At 46.9% G+C, this 17,384-nt stretch overlaps 1 protein-coding gene across 1 annotated transcript in view; it reads right to left on the reverse strand.

Annotated features, from left to right (window-relative positions):
- The window catches only part of LOC106549169 (gamma-aminobutyric acid receptor subunit beta-4), a 48,658-nt gene that overhangs the window by 10,478 nt on the left and 20,796 nt on the right, over nt 1–17,384 (reverse strand). Inside the window, exons 4-6 of the mRNA XM_087727412.1 lie at nt 7,648–7,868; nt 4,803–4,885; nt 2,952–3,089 (exon numbers count right to left, since the gene is read on the reverse strand). Coding sequence (XP_087583538.1) covers nt 2,952–3,089; nt 4,803–4,885; nt 7,648–7,868 — 442 coding nt within the window. The remainder of the gene's footprint in view (nt 1–2,951; nt 3,090–4,802; nt 4,886–7,647; nt 7,869–17,384) is intronic.

A 17,384-nucleotide genomic window follows, 5' to 3' on the forward strand; every position in this document is an offset into this window, starting at 1 on the left:
GAAGAGGAAAAGTAAAACATCTATAAGATGTTTTATAGGTGGCACCTTCCTCCCGCAAGAATCGCCAAAATGTTTAGAAGTTCATCGCCAAACCACTGGAAATGTGACCAAGAACCAGGCACGTACTACCATATGTGGTGGTCGTGTCCAAAAAGCCGAAATATCCTGGCAGAATATCCAAAAGTGATTGATCGAGATAACCGAAGAGGAAATAGAATTCACACCGGAACTATTTCTCTTGGGAATTATAAACAAGAAATACAACAAGGGGGTTCTCCTTCTAACTATACATATTATCACGGCAGCGAGAATGGTCTTTGCCTCAGACAGTCCCTGTTATTAATATGGAACAAAATTAAACACGACCACTATACCAAAACACCCATTTGGCTATCTACGATGGAAGCATACATACACCCAAATTTAATTAATATGGAAAATATTGTTACATATAAAGAGTTATTGAACAGACAGGGGGAGATTAAAACTAGATTAGATTTGGCATCACAAGGGGTACAAGTAGAATGGTGGTCCTATTTACAGATACAATCAAGGTTTGCACAGGATAGGAAGAAGGAAGATATTGCCAAAGATTACACAATATTAGATAAACTTTTGATACAGACAGAAAACAGGCTGATTAAAGTGTTGTATAGATTTTTGTTGGAACATAAGCTAGAGGAGGAACATGTCAAAGAAACTATGGTCGCCTGGGCGAAAAGTTTTGGTTATAATGTGGAATTGGCTGAGTGGGAAACTCAGAATCGGAAACTAACAATGGCTACGGCGTATAAAGAAAATCTTTACAAGATGTTCTACAGATGGCATCTCCTCCCAGCACGGCTCTCCGAAATGTTTAAAAATCTGGCCCCAAATTGTTGGAAGTGTAAAAAAAACACCAGGCACTTTTTATCATATGTGGTGGACATGCAATGAGGCCAAAAAATATTGGAAAATGATTCAATCATGATTAGAACAAATGGCGAGAGACCAAATTTTGTTTAAACCAGAAAATTTTTCTCCTAGGCATAATACCGGAGGGGTTTAAGAAAGATACACTTTATCTAATTATACATATACTAACTGTGGCGCGCATAACTTATGCACCATATTGGAAAAAAGAAAATACACCATCAGAGCTAGATATAACCAGAAAAGTTTTGGCCTATGCGGAAGCAGATAGGCTCACTCTTGAACTTAAAAATAAAGGGGAATGAGAATATTTTGAAGTCTGGAACAGATTTTATGATTGATAAGAGCCGAGGTGGCGCAGTGGTTAAATGCAGCACTGCAGGCTACTGCTAGATCAGCAGGTCAGCGGTTCAAATCTCACCGGCTCAGGGTTGACTCAGCCTTCCATCCTTCCGAGGTGGGTAAAATGAGGACCCAGATTGTTGGGGGCAATATGCTGACTCTCTGTAAACCGCTTAGAGAGGCCTGAAAGGCCTATGAAGCGGTATATAAGTCTACTGCTATTGCTATATTGCTATAAGACAAGTGACAAGGCTGGAACAAACTGTATATATTGTGATTGGACAGAAGGATAGACAATGTATTAAGTAGGCTAATTGTTAATGGTTGAGACTAGTTGTATATAATGTGAATGTATGGTCACTTCGACTTCGCGGTACTGCATTGTTTTAAATGTAAAAATAATAAAAATATATTTTAAAAATTGGTCTTCATCCAAAGTTGGAAAAACAGGGAAACTCCACAAGAAGGGGAAATAATTAGGAAAATTTTGATCTGCGCTGAAACGGATAAATTGACGTGGGAATTGAAGAATAAAGGTGAATCAGAATATTATAAGATCTGGGATAAATTTTATCGATGGTTGGAATATAAAAGGCCTGAGCCAAGATCCATAGAAAGGAGACTAGAATTATGTATGAAATGATACATGCGAGAATCTACAAGATAAACACAAACCAACACGGCTGGAAATAGGTTATTTTTTCCCTTTTTGTTAATAGGGTATGGATCAAATGTTAAAAAAAAACAGGGTGGCTATAATGTATAACTGAATATCTTAGCGTGTATGGCATAGATTCTGCTAGGATGTGTCCGACGTTTTAATTTATGTTTAATAACAAACTTTTAAATTTTTTAAAAAAAGAAATGGGGAGAAGAGTTAGGCACCTTATTACCTGCTCCCTTCTGCTCCAGTGGAAAACATCTGGCCAATGGATTGTGAGCCAGTCATGTCTGCTCCTACATATCACATGATGTCCTCCCTGCTGATCTGCCCCTCCCTTGGTCCTCAGGACTTCCAACGGCATATGTAACTGAGCCCGTCCCCCCTTGCTGCTGGTCACTTCTTTCTGTCCTCAACTCTGAAGTTTCCTCCAGGGAGCCAGGTCTTTGTCTCATGTGCTCCAGTGGTGGGTTTCAAAAATTGTTCGAACCTACTCTGTGGGTGTGGCCTCCTTTGTGGGAGTGGCTTGCCACCCATGTGACTCGATGGGAGTGGCTTGCCGCCCATGTGACCGGATATGAAGATGCCGACGACACTTGTCAGAACCACCTTAAATTATCTCACACACAGCACTGGCATGCATAAGAATATGATGCAAACTTGTTTTTTAAAAGGCACCTTTGGTTTGCGTTAAAACAACTTCAACACACGCAATGTTCTGGTTGCACCACAAACGCAGTAGTCATCCTTACCTTTCACAGAGGCACTGAGTTTTATAAATAGGAGCATGATAGTGTAGAATAATCATATCCAAGGACCACTGGTGGGTTTAAAAAATTTTTGGAACATCTTCTGTAGGTGTGGCCTGCTTTCCGGGTCCACTGGTGGAACCTCTTCTAACCGGTTCGGTAGATTTGACGAACCGGTTCTACCGAATAGGTGCGAACTGGTAGGAACCCACCTCTGCTGTGTTCGGTGTCCCCATCAAGGTCCTTGATGCCCCAAGTAATTGTACGGGGAGGAAGGAAGAACTCACCTGTGGTAAAGTTCACTTCTCTGGTGACAAGCCTTTGCTCAATGATGGTGAACTGGGGCAGCTCGAGGACCTCTATCCCTGTCACAGCTGAATTATTCCCTTGCCAAAAGAACACGATGTCATCAACTGTGTAGCCGTCTGGAGAAAGGAGGAGCACAGAGAAGGAAGTCAATGCAAAGCCTGCAGAGTATTTCTGAATCGTCAGAGTGTGGGAAGTTATCACCCAGCCCTCTCCCAGAAAAATGAAATATCCTAGGAAATATTGAAAAGGCAGAATATTTCTCTGGATATGAAAAGAAAGAAATATATTTTAAAAGACAGAATAGTTGCCTGTAGCTTCCTGCCCATCCCCACTGTTAATGGGCCATTGAGAAGGCCAAGCTAGTCCCTTTTACATAATAAAGACTTCTCCACTGCAGCCCCAGGGGGGATGGGAGTAAAGGCAGGATAATATTGGCCCTTTACTCAACTGACCACATGGCATCTGAGAACTCATCCATACCTGGATTCAAAACACAGCCTAGAGAGTTGCCCCCTGCATGGCCCCATGGGAGTCTGACAACCAATCAGAATACATTTATTACACAGGAACAGGAAACAGAGAGGTGGGACTGAACAGGTTATAAAAAGCCTTGCAAGCTCCTCCTTCAGCCTTCTCTTCTTCTCCACCAACATTGAGGCATGTGATGACATTTTCTGTTCAGCGCTCCAGCCATGTGGCCCTGTCCAACAATATACCATCTTTCCAAGCAGCCTCCATGTCTCCAGTGTCTTTTCCCCCACTTGGAGCTGAACCCAGAAGGACATTGCTTTCGTCAAGAGGATGTGGGAGCCACAGGCTCCCAGGCCACCAGTTAGCATCATCCCGGTGCCCGCTGATTTATATTAGTGCCACTAGGATTTAATAGCGGTCACAAATGTAAACGTAAGTCCTAGTTCTTCTGCAAAAAGAAAGCATGTTTCTCTCCCCATGAAGAAGTTGTTGCAGCTCTCATACTTTCCAGGGGAACCCCCACCCACCCCCCTTTTAAAGGTGCGATTGTAGAAAATTGACAGATGCCCACATCAGAACCCCACTTAGACCCACTTCTCGGCAGGAAAAGGAGACCAAATAGCATTCTGCAAGCAGAGAGGGAGGACATTTCCGCAGTGGCAAGGTGGTTCCACCACAAAACCGCGGTAGACTAAAACGCGCTCGACGAAAGCGCGTACGTGACGTCATCACAGCGCGACGAAAACAGCACGCTGTGAGCGGTAAACTTAAAATTAACGCGTAAATATAAACCTAACCCCCCCAAACCTAACCCTAAACCTAATCCTAAGCCTAACCCTTAACCTAACCCTAAACCTAACCCTTAACCTAACACTAACCCTAACCCTAACGCTAACCCTTAACCTAACCCTAAACCTAACCCTAACGCTTAACGTAACCCTAAACCTAACCCTAACCCTTAACCTAACGCTAACCCTAACGCTAACCCTTAACCTAACCCTAAACCTAACCCTAACGCTTAATGTAATCCTAAACCTAACCCTAACCCTAACCCTTAACCTAACCCTAACCCTAACCCTAAACCTAACCCTTACCTTTATGTGAATCGGCTTGCTTTAATTTTATTTTAATTTAATTTATTTTTAATTTTATTTGTCGCGCTGCTGATGACGTCAGGTACGCGCTTTAATCGGGCGCGCTTTAGTGGACCGCGGTTTTGACGGGTCACGTGGCAGGGTAAGTGTCAAAGGCAGGCAGGCAAAGAAGGGAAACCACCCCCCGCCCCCCAGCCACCTTCACCCCATGTTCCTCTTCAAACTCAGTGGGGGAAGCCCATTCCTGACCAAGCTGGTACTCACAGCTTTCAATTTCCAAAGTGCAATTTTGCTCATCAAGGGGGTATCTCCTTAAGTCCATCATGCAAGCAGCCGTGGTAGTGATTCTGGGCAGAGGGGGTGGGGGGGGTGGGGGAGAAGGAAAGAAGGAAGGGAGAAAGAGAAAGTTAACATGGTGGGTTGCAGTTCCTATGGCAACCAAAAAAAAGAGAGTGTAGGGGAGGTGTGTACATGAGGTGGGGGGGGGGAATGAGAGGAGGAGGCCGGCTGTGCCACAACAGCATCAACGGCACAGTTTAAAGTAATGTGTGTGACTCACTGCAGCCATCCCAGCAGTTCTACCAAAACAAGCGACGAGGGTCAGGGAGAAATTGGTAAGAAGAAAATCCAGTCAGTGAACAAGAGACACTCGTGTTTGTTACAAGAAGGCAGGCAGAAGCTCAGAAATAAATCTAGTTATAGGGTTGTTATTGTTTTTAAATGCAAACGCCTACATCTTAACTCCTCAGAAAGGATCGGTTGGCTTGAAGCAAAGCTAAAGTTTCAAATGGAGCATGAAAACCGAATCTAATCAAACATTTTGATTGCCCAACATCGTTCCTGTAAAGATTCTGCAATCCAACCACAGCCTTAAACCCCTCAAATCATCCAAATTACATAAACAAGTTATACAATTGCATTTGACCACCACCACACAAAAAGAAAGAAAGAAAGAAAGAAAGAAAGAAAGAAAGAAGGAAGGAAGGAAGGAAGGAAGGAAGGAAGGAAAGAAGGAAAGAAGGAAGGAAGGAAAGAAGGAAGGAAAGAAAGAAAGAAAGAAAGAAAGAAAGAAAGAAAGAAAGAAAGAAAGAAAGAAAGATAGCTGCAGAATCGTAAATATCAAGTAACCAGTTCAGGAGGCCACAAAGGATATCCTTTCCAGAGCTTTGGAGGGCAACATGGAGTCAGAATGAGGCCCCCTTGCAGTGCCTTTGTGCCCTGCAAAGCTGCCAAAAAGAATGCGGTGTGATCGTGTCGTGGATTTGATCCGAAGAAGGAGCACAACCTCAGGAGAAGAGGGATCCCAAACGATGGAAAAGCAAAATTTTTGGTAAAGTTGAGGACTACAAAGCGAGAAATCCCAGAAATCTGATGGGCTGGCGGAGCTGGGAAAGGCCATCGCGCAGGGGGGGGGGGTAGAAGTTGAGGTCATCAGCTGATGGAAGATGGAGGAGCCTTGGGGTTACTCTGGTGCAAGTCTCTTCTTGGGGCTGCCCTCAGCCTATGCGGTGAGCAAGTGAAGGAGGTTTTTTTGGGCAGCGCCACCTTCTTAGTTATTCTTCCCTTGTCTCCAAGAGCTGTGCCACCATGCTGGGAACTGATTGCTCTGGGACGTGAGTGATTTATCTGGGGTAACCAAGAAGCTTTGGCCCCACCTACTTCATTGTGGCAATGGAGATAGAAACGTGTTGTGGCCCAGCAGGAGCCGTTGGAGCTGCCACCAGACTCCGACAGCGAGGGGCCCTATGAATCGGCTCTGGAGGACGTGGAGGACCCTGGACAGGGTTCCGACTGCGAGCAGGGCGCAAAGAGACTAGTTGGCCACCAGGTGGTGCCTGAGCCTTGGACCAGTGGGGAAGAGACAAGGGAGAGTGATCCAGAAGCCAGCAGTGAGTTGTTCCTGGATGCACGCCATCGAAGAGCTACTCGGCGTCAGGAACAATTACACAATTACAGGAGGTGATTGCGCTCAGCTGATGGTCATTGGGCTCCTCTCCAGACTATAAAAAAGACTGCTTGTGACACGCCCCTCTTTGCAGAAGTCAACGCATTGACTAAAGAGAACGTAACTAACTTGGCAGGCTGGATTGCTGGCAAGGTTTGTCTGACTTGCTGTCAAGATCCTTATCTGTTTGTTTGCTTGGCTTTCAGCCACCGAGATTTTGGCTTCTTGCTATTTAAAGTGCATTCTAGTTAAGCTTGTCTCGGCTTTCGTTACTGGATGGAGGAGGGGCTCAGAACAGAAATGGTACCTTGGTATGGTGCTAAAGTGGGGTGCCAATTATTGGACATATTGTCCTTGAGGTGGGAGCTGACAAATGCAGAACAATGATCTTGCCTGAGAGGGGGAAGCTTTGCTTATATTTCACATTTCTTAACTGCCGTCTCCCTCAGAGAGAGGGTCCTGGGCAGTGCACAATTCAATTAATAAAATTAAATACCAAAATAGAACAATTTAAGATTTAAAAGTATAAAATATTATGTCCTGTCAAGCCTGCAGTCGTATTCCTTTTAGGATCTTTGGCCTGCCACACTCTCTCTTATTTTACTATGCTGTTTCATTAGTGGGGAATTGGGAGAGGGAATAGTAGGGAGTAGAATGTGTTGTTATCAAAATAAAACATTCCTTTCTAGAAGCCCAAGGTCGTTCTTTGTCTCCGTTGTTGTTTCATGTTGTAACGGCCTGGGTGGTGGGTGCGGCTCGTTTGTTGACTAGCCTAACCCTAACCCTAGCCCCACCCACCACCCAAGCCATTACAACACGAAACAACAGCGGACACACAGCCAGCACCAATCAGCACCAATCTACCAATCATGATACAACCACACAACCAATCATTCCACTTACTGAAATAAAGCCAGCACTCCACACACACACACCAAGATTTATAGAAAGACGGCAGCTCCGATCACGCTTTAAGCCCAAGACCCAGCCTGAAGATGGCGAGTGAGACCTCGCTGAAACGTTGCCAGGACAATCTCAACCTTACACGGGAAAATCGTAAAATACAATTGCAATACAAACGCGCCACCGCAAAGCCAGCTTTCTCCTCATTTCACTAGAATATGAAGGGTAGAATTCAGATGGAATGCTCTGTTTCGGACTCACCTCAAGCCGTAAAGAACAGTCCCGTCTGGGTGAAGCCGGATCATTCGGTTCTTGACTGTTACCCCGTGCAGGAAAGACTTCTTGTCATTCAGGAAATACGTGTCGGGGAGCCAGAGCTGGTCAGCCACCCGGTTATCCAGGGTGAGATTCAAAGCTAGATCGCTATACGCTAGACGTTTATCTCGCCAACTTTGTTGGAAATACATGGTGATGGTGTAGTCCTGTGAACACAAGTGGAGAATCCATGGGCGGAATGTCAGAAGAATGGCGATCGCATCTAGAATGCTACATCCGGTTTTGGTCACCACACTATAAAAAGAGACTCTAGAGCAGGGATGGAGAACCTTTTCAGCACCAAGTGCCAAAACTGGAATGTGCGTGTGTGTGTGTGTGTGTGTGTGTGTGTGTGTGCGCGCGCGCGCACAGGAGTGCTGGAAACCCGAAGACCCACTGGTGGTTGCGCGCATGTCTGGTTTTTTGGGCCAGTTTTGGCAAGGTTTTGGGCTGATCTCAGGTCATTTTTGACCCCCCCCAAAATGCCCTGAAAATGCCCTTAAAAACACCCTAGAAAACACCCTGTAAACATCCAGAAAAACGGCCTGAAAACAGCTTGAAAAATGACCTGGTTTTTGGCCGTTTTGGAGGCTGTTTTCCAGCACCTGTGAAGACCAGGTGACGACAGTGCACATGCCCACAGAAAGGGCTGTGCGTGCCACTTCCGGCAGCATGCCATAGGTTTGCCATCACGGCTCTCGAGAGAGTGCAGAGAAGAACAACAAAGATGATGAGGGGACTGGAGGCTTCAACATACGACGAACGGTTGCGAGAACTGGGCCTGGCTAGTCTAGGGAAGAGAAGGACCAGGGGAGACAGGAGATCATCCTTCCAATATTTGAGAGGCTGCCACAGAGGGGAGGAGGGTCAAACCTATTTTCCAAAGCACCCGAAGGCCAGACAAGGAATAATGAATGGAAACTGATTGAGGAGAGATTCAACCTAGAAATAAGGAGGCATTTTCTGACAGTGAGCACAATCAAGCCAGGGAACAGACGTTGCCTTTGGATCTTCTGAGTGCTTCATCACTGGATGCTTTCGAGAAGAGACTGATCACCTGTCGGAAATTGTACATGATCTCCTGCTTGAGCAACGGGTTGGACTAGAGGATCGATAAGGTTCCTTCCAACACTGTCATTCTATTCTGTCTTTTCTAAGCAGCAGCACAGGGAATATCAGGGTATCTGATGGCAACTGAATTATCTGAGAAAGACATGAAACCTAGAATAATAGGATTGGAAGGGAACTTGGAGCTCTTCTAGTCCAGCCCCTTACTTAAGCAGGGGACCCCATACCATTCTGAACAAATGGTTGCCTGGTCTGTGCTTGGAAACCTCCAGTGATGAAATGCCCCCAACTTCTGGAGATAAATTATTCCACTGATTGTTTTACTATCAGGAAAATTCTCCTTAATTCTAGGTCGGATGTCTCTTTGATGACCTACCACCTATTACTTCTTGTCCTGCCCTCAATAGTTTGACCCCTTCTTCTCTTGACAGCCGATCAAGTAATGGAAGACTGCTATCATATCATCCCTCTCTCTTCGTTCGACTAGCCATATCTGGTCCTCTCGCTTGTTTCTCCTACGGTTTAGCCTCCAGATCCCTGATCATCTTTGTTGGCCTCCTCTGCGCTCTTTCTAGGGTCTCAACATTGTTTTTGTATCTCAGAGACCAGAGGTGGATGCAGTATTCCAAATGTGATCTCACCGTTGCAGTATAAAGTGATACTCTCACTTCACAAGATCATGAAACTATCCCTCCGTTGATGCAAGCTAGGACTACATTGTTGTTTTGTTTTACAGTTGGCTGTAGCAACTGTTGACTCATATTTAAGTGGTGTCCTCTGCAAATTTGATGAGTTCCACTTCTATCTATATCATTTATGAAGAAATTGAAGAGGGGGTCCAAGACAGACTCCTGATGTATTCCACCGAATGCGTTTCTCCAGGTAGATCTAGTTCCATTGAAGACTACCATTGAGTGCAGTTGGTTAGCCAGTTAGTAGTGATGCTGCCTATCCCACGGTCTTCTATTTGAACTTGAATGTGAATTTATTGCATTTATATGCTGCCCTTTTCCCCGAAGGGGACTCAGGGTGGCTCACAATCCAAGTCAGGGAAAGGGGTACAGATAAGGGATAAAAAAGACGAACAGAACAATACACAATTTAAAAGCTGTTGGCTGTTTTGCTAAGAAGTTGGCTATTTTATCCATTGCCTTATTGAAATGAAGGTAAACTCTGTCTACAGCATTTCCCTGATCCACTAATTTAGTCCCTCTGTCAAATAAGGTGGGAAGGTTTGTCTGGCCCGACCTCGTTTTGATAAACCCATGCTGGCTACTGGTTTCTCATTTCTAGGTGCGCACTGCTTGATTATTATTTTTTCCAAACCAAACCAACATATTTTGGGCCTGGTAAAGATCTAGCTCCCTTGAGAAGTATGTGATCCAGGAAAAAGCAGAAATAACCAAGACAGCCAGGAGCAGGTAGATAGATTATAGCACCAATGTGTGCATGTTTGAAGAACTGAAGGGGAATGCTTGGGGAATGATCATACTAGAACAAATCTGTGTGGTCGCCGAAAGATGACACCAACTTGATGGAACAAAAAGCGGGGCAAACCTGCCATTTAAAAAACAACAACAGTAAGTGTGACCTCTTCTCTGCACAAAAGCAGCTGTGGGATTGTTTATTGCCCTGATTAAGCAACTTGTGCGTCCCCCTCGGTGTCTGTCCCCTTTAGTGCTGCTTGCACTTCAGTCTCTTGTGGGTGGGGGCAGAGGTGCGTTCCTACCGGTTCGCACCGGTTCGGTAGGACCGGTTCGTCAAATCTACCGAACTGGTTAGAAGAGGTTCCACCAGTGGACCCGGAAAGCAGGCCACACCTACAGAAGAGGTTCCAAAATTTTTTGAAACCCACCCCTGGGGTGGGGATGGGGTGGGGGTTCACCCAGATTCTGGCCTGCCCAAAGGCTCAATTCCTTTCCTGGATAGAAATAGGATCTGCATTTTTTGTCGGAGGAAGAAGAGGAGAAGGCTTTTGCTTTAAGTCCTGCTTAGAACATAGTAAAGAGAATAATTTCCAAAATGCAGTGCGATTAAAACTTAATTAATCTTGGAATTAGTGCCAATCAGAGGCATGAAAAAAAACCAAACGATTCTGTGTAAACGATGGTAAGAAAGAAGTGACGAGAGATGGGAATGCAGAGCTGCTGGAAAGAACCCGGAGAACGTTCCAGGGAAATGCCGGCTGCATCTGAAGGCTCCAGATGAAGGCCAAGCCTTCCGCACGGAAGGAAGTGGTGGTACTCCAAGGATGAAGGTGCATAAGCCTCTCCTAGGGCCACCTAACAAGAAAGGGGCTGCATAATCTTATTGCATCCCTTTGTCCTGTTGCATAGCAACGCCTTATTGTCTTGGAATCCTAAGTGCTCCCCTCCCTTCGCCAAGCCTCCCCTTCCTCACACTTGGCAGGCAGGAACAAAAGAAAGAGGAAGGAGGAAATCAGAAATGCATTTAGAGTGTCTTATTCCAGCAGAGCTCCCTGGCTGCCTCCGGGCTCCTATCAGAGGGAGGCCTGTTTTCTGATCTGACTGCTCCTATAGGGGAACAGTTCCTAGGGGCACTTGTACACACACACACAAACACACACACACCCTCTGAATTTCTTCTATCCAGGACCCCTTTGTCTTCCAGACATGCTCTGCAGCACAAAATACATCCCTGTTCTGACCGAGGCTTCCTGAGGGCATGAAGCCAACTCCTGGTCCCGACAAAAACCCCTTTTATTAATTGACTGTGAATTCCACTCATTCACATCCAGCCAAGTCTTTCAAGGGAGGATTTACAGTCACCGACCTTATCTGGCTTGGAGAGCTGCCAGGCCAAGATCTGCAAGGCTTGGCCAAGAGTCTGGGAGAGTCACGAGCCAATGAAGCGAACTGATTGTCTCCTGCAAACTCCACTCCCCTTTCGCTCCTCTTTTATTTCCTCTGGGAGGGCCCATTCATCGTCCACCTCTGGCCTTACTCCCAAGTCGACCCTTGTTCCTTAGCTGCTCCCTTCGCCTGGCCACTCTGCGCATGTGCACACTGGGAACAGGCTCCAGCTGTTTGTCTGCCTCACTGATGTCTGACTCTGAAGGCAGCTGATAACTGGCATACGGCCCTGGCCCCCTCTCTGCCTCCAACACAGAGCCCTCATCAGAACCTTTCCCAGACTCCAGGACTGGCCCAGGTTCCTCCCCAACTTCCTCACTGTCTGAATCTGCTGCCAGCTCTGCTGACCGCTGGTGGGCCACAACAGTCCCAGGGAAAGCAGTACCGTGGCACGACAAAACCGCGCTCGACTAAGCCGCGCCCGATTAAACCGCATCGCTGACGTCATCAACAGGGCGACAACAGCGAGCGTGGAGAAAGAAGGGTACTTTAAATAGCGCTTTGAAAGCAAGCCGATTCAACTTAAGGTAAGGGTTAGCTTTAGGGTTAGCTTTAGGGTTAGCTTTAGGGTTAGGTTAAGGGTTAGGGTTAGGGTTAGGGTTAGGTTTAGGGTTAGGTTAAGGGTTAGGGTTAGGGTTAGGGTTAGGGTTAGGTTTAGGGTTAGGTTAAGGGTTAGGGTTAGGTTTAGGGTTAGGATTAGGTTTAGGGTTAGGTTTAGGGTTAGGTTTAGGGGGGTTAGGTTTAGGTTTAGGGGTTAATTTTAGGTTTAGCGTTTACAGTGTGCATCTGTCTCCGCGCTGTTGTCACCCTGTTGATAACGTCAGCTACGCGGTTTCGTCGAGCGCGGTTTAGTCGAACGCGGTTTTGTGGTGGAACCAAGCAGTACAGCATCAGCACTTCCAAGCATGTTCACGTGTGCTCCTTTCTTATGTAAGAAGAATACTTAAGAGCGGCAGTAAGGAGTTTTAACAACTGGCTGCTACTAACTCTCAGTAGACCATCATGTTGCTAAGCGTGGTAGAGTGGTGGTGGTGGTGGTGCTGGACTAGCCCCAGGGAGAGCCAGGCTCATGTCTCCCTTAGCCATTGAAATTCCCCGGGGGACTTTGGACTTCTGCCCTGCCCCACAGAGGGACTCTTGGGGATATAGCAATAGCAGTAGCAATAGCAGTTAGACTTATATACCGCTTCATAGGGCTTTCAGCCCTCTCTAAGCGGTTTACAGAGTCAGCATATCGCCCCCAACAACAATCCGGGTCCCCATTTTACCCACCTCGGAAGGATGGAAGGCTGAGTCAACCCTGAGCCGGTGAGATTTGAACCGCCGAACTGCAGAACTGCAGTCAGCTGAAGTAGCCTGCAGTGCTGCATTTAACCACTGCGCCACCTTGGCTATTGTACAGGGGCTCCCCCCCTGTACAAATTGCCTACAACCCTCGGAGAAGAGGTGGGGAATAAATCTAACTCTAAACATAAACAGGGGCATCTACCCAACCCAATGGACCTGTCATGCTGTACTGCTACTACATCCTCTCATTCATGCCAAAGAACCGGCCATTTCCAAAGATCACCCTGGGTAACAGTGGTGGGATTCAGCCAGTTGGCACTACTTCGGGGAGAACCGGTTGGTAACTTTCTGAGCAGTTTGGTGAACTGGCTGCTCGAAGAAATCATTAGGGCAGAGAACCGGTTGTTAAATTATTTGAATCCCACCACTGCTGGGTAAATAGCATAGGGCACAGGGAGCACTTCGAGTAGCCGGGCTCTGTGCCATGTAAAAACGGGCACCGGGAGTTTTGCAGCCCAGATATGTCAAAAACGCGGGGAGACCCAAAGAGCACGCGTGGCCACCCGGTTGGCTGGCTCGATGATGTGTTGCTTCAAAATGAGTTTGCAGCTTCTTGTTTGGGAGAGGGGAAAGCGCGGGGGGGGGGGGGGCTCGACTGAATTGGGCAGAATTGAGGCTCCGGACTCTCCCACCTCCTCTCAGCCCTGGGTGGCAGCCTTGGCATTGGCGCAGGCTGTGCACAAGAGAGGTGGGGTGCGTGCTTTCCCTCCCTGGCTAATTCCAAGAGATAAGGAACCGGCGTGATGTGGTAGACAAAGAGATGGAGTGGCAAGAGTTCTCGCAACCACCAGAACTCATAGGGTACCTCGGTGAGGCCCAATCTGCCTCACCGAGGGGCGGCGGAGGCTGTGGGGATGAAAGAGGAAGGTTGCCGGCACCCTTGACGTTGGTTCCCGGAATGAAAACGCAGGTTAGAAATCCAATACAGGAAGACCTCAGATTACAACGACAAGAACCGAGCACAAAATTTCCCTTGCTAAGTGAGACAGTGGTTAGGTGGATTTTGCTCTATCTCACGACCTTTCTTGCCACCGTTGTTAAGTGAATCACTGCAGCTGTTGACTTGGTAATGTGGTGGTTAAGTGAATCTGACTTTCCCCCTTGAAGGTTGCAAAAGCCGATGGTGTGACTCCCCGAGACACGGCTCAGTTGCTAAGTGTTCGGATTTTCGTCGTGCGATGCCACGGTCGTAAGTGTGGGGGGAAAAAACGGTCTTGTCGCTTTTTTCCCAGTACTGTTGCTGAGTGAAACAGTCACTAAATGAACTGTTGCAAAAAAATGTTGTAGGGCTACGGGGTAGAAATATGATGGGCCAGGGATTCCGCCAGGTTAATTGAATAGACTCTTTGGCCAAATTAATTTGAGTTTCCTTCTTTTTTTAATCCTCCCCTCGCCAGGGAACTTCTCTGCTGAAGCAACACTGTGAGATTAATGCATCCTCCGATGGGGAGCATGCAGCGATCCAAGCTAGCCTGTCTCCATAGCAACTCAGCCCAACTGGCACCCCCCGGCTGCATAAACCCCCCAGCCTCACTTCTGCTGCACCTGGTGGCCTCCCATCCATTACTCAGCAGCAGCCGAATTCCTGCGGCAATTTGAAGCAGCTTTTTACTGAGGTCCTGGGATTGTATAGGGTTAATGCATATGAACTATGATGGGTGCTTTATATATGCAGCCCAAGGCATTTCCTCTTTTGCTCTAGCCAAAAGTGATATGTAGCATATCCAAGGAAGTCACTTTCTCGAGGTATATTTAGACTATTGATTTTGTTGCCGTAAGAAATGGCAGAGACTATCAGCGGGGAAGATTACAGGAGAGAAGCACAGAGATTCTTAGAGAAGAGATTCCCGGGATCTCCTTTCCTTGAACTTCCTTCTTAGAATCCTAGATAGGAAGGTTTGTGGCCCACTCCTTTCTTGAATTTGAATTGAATTGAATTTATTGCATTTATATGCCGCCCTTTTCCCCGAAGGGGACTCAGGGCGGCTCACAATCCAAGTCAAGGAAGGGGGTACAGATAAGGGATAAAAAAGACGAACAGAACAATACACAATTTAAAAGCACACAACAACCATACCATTCGAGGGGGGGGGGGCAGAAGCTCCTTAGCCCCAGGCCTGTCGGAACAGCCAGGTTTTAAGGGCTTTGCAGAAGGCCTGGAAGGTGGTGAGGGTTCGAATCTCCACGGGGAGTTCGTTCCAGAGGGTCGGAGCAGCCACAGAGAAGGCTCTCCTCCGGGTAGTCGCCAGTCGGCATTGGCCGGCGGATGGAATTCGGAGGAGGCCTAATCTATGGGATCTGATCGGTCTATTGGAGGTAATTGGGGCTGGGGAGGGGAGGAGCATCTTGCTGGCCACTCTAGGCAGCAAGGGTGTTAACCAAGCTGACCTTACAATGGCCGTCTGCTTTCTTTTTAGGCTACCTGGCGCCAGAGGCAAAAGCCAAGCCCAGAATGCCGAAAAGAGGAGGGAAGCTTCTCTGAATCCTCTGTAGGAGAGCTTCCCCTACAACAGGGGTGTCCGGACTTGGGAACTTAAAGACTTGTGGACTTCAACTCCCAGAATTCCCCAGCTGGGAGTTGGAAATCCACAAGTCTTAAAGTTCAGCCAGTTTGGACACCCCTGCCTAACGAAGACTAGAGCAAATGTGATTTAGCTTCCTGCTAAATCTGGAAGCAGGATTTCAAGAATGAACAGATGCTCATTTTAGGCTAATATCACAACATTTGCACTGAGGAGGCTGTATTGTGACACCACAACGCCATCCTTTTGTCTTTTCAACAAGACATCGCACACTGCGAAGTCAAGATAGTGTTTGCATCACCACGCACACCCACTAGTGTCAAAAAAAAAAGGCCAACGTAGTCCTAGGCTGCATCAACAGAAGGATGGTACGAAGATTACACGAGAAGTTAGTACCGCATGAGGCCGCTTTGGTTAGACCAGGCTTGGAAGGCAGCACCCAGTTTTTAGTCACAGCAACTCAAAAAGAAGTTGAGCCTCTGCAGAGAAGAGCTACGTTCATGGAAGCTAAGTCATGGAAGGAACAATGGCAGGAACAAGGTGCTATGCTTAGGCCAGGGGTCGGCAACCTTAAACACTCAAAGAGCCACAAAGGGTCCTAAATGGAAGCCCCCTGTTCAATTCTGGAGCCAACCAGAAGTCCGGATCCCCCACCATAGAGTCTCCTCCTAGCACGGCGTCCTTTTTCCTCTGTCAACCGGAAGTCCGGTTCCCCCACCATAGAGTCTTCTCCTAGCGCAGCATCCTTTTTCCTCTGTCAACTGAAGTTCGGTTCCCCCACCATAGAGTCTTCTCCTAGCGCGGCGTCCTTTTTCCTCTACCTGTCCTAACCAAAAGCCCTATCAATTGTGGAGCCGACCGGAGACAGGGATGAATGAGCCACATGTGGCTCCAGAGCCACTGGTTGCTGACCCCCTTGTCTAGGCTAATGAAGAGAAGGACTAGGGGTGACATGATAGCAGTCTTCCAACATTGGAAGGGCTGTCACAGAGAAGAGAGGGTCGACCTATGCTTCAAAGCACTTGGGGGGGTCGAACAAGAATGGATAGAAACTTATCAAGGAGCGATCCAACTTAGAACAAAGGACCCATTTCCGAAGAGTGAGAAGAATTAGTCAATTTAATGGTATGGCTCGCCTTCAGAAGATGTGGGAACTCCATCACTGGAGGTTTTTAAGCGTGGCACAACAAAACCGCGCTCGACTAAAGCGCGCTCAATGAAACTGCGTCACTGATGTCATCACAGGGTGACAACAGCGAGCGCGGAGAAAGAAGGGTGCTTTAAATAGCGCTTGGAAAGCAAGCCGATTCAAGTTAAGGTAAGGGTTAGGTTTAGGGTTAGGTTTAGGGTTAGGTTAAGGGTTAGGGTTAGGTTTAGGATTAGATTAAGGGTTAGGATTAGGTTTAGCGTTAGGTTAAGGGTTAGATTTAGGATTAGGTTTAGGGTTAGGTTTAGGATTAGGTTTAGGGGGGTTAGGTTTAGGGGTTAATTTTAGATTTAGCGTTTACAGCGTGCTTTTTTCTCCGCGCTGTTGTCGCGCTGTGATGACATCAGCTACACGGTTTCGTCGAGCGCCCTTTAGTCGAACGCGGTTTTGTGGTTAAGAAGAGCATATGAGCAGCTATTTGTCCAGAATGATATAGGGTTTCCTCTTCAAGCAGAGAGTTGGACTAGAAGACCTCCAAGGTCCCTTCCAACTTTGTTACTCTGTTATTCTTCCCCTCATCCAAAACTCCATTTTGGATTCCTCACTGTTTCTCATTTCAGGAAGATTCTGGGTCAACCCTACCTAGTTATGGAGCGACTTCTGACTGGCATCTCTCTCAACTGAACATCCCATTATTTTGTGGAAGTGTCTTCGCCTTTAAAAAGG

The sequence above is a fragment of the Thamnophis sirtalis genome, unplaced genomic scaffold, assembly GCF_051295495.1.
Source record: "Thamnophis sirtalis isolate CommonGarterSnake01/CBP01778 unplaced genomic scaffold, rThaSir2_p1.2 scaffold_13, whole genome shotgun sequence".
Lineage (NCBI taxonomy): Eukaryota > Metazoa > Chordata > Lepidosauria > Squamata > Natricidae > Thamnophis > Thamnophis sirtalis.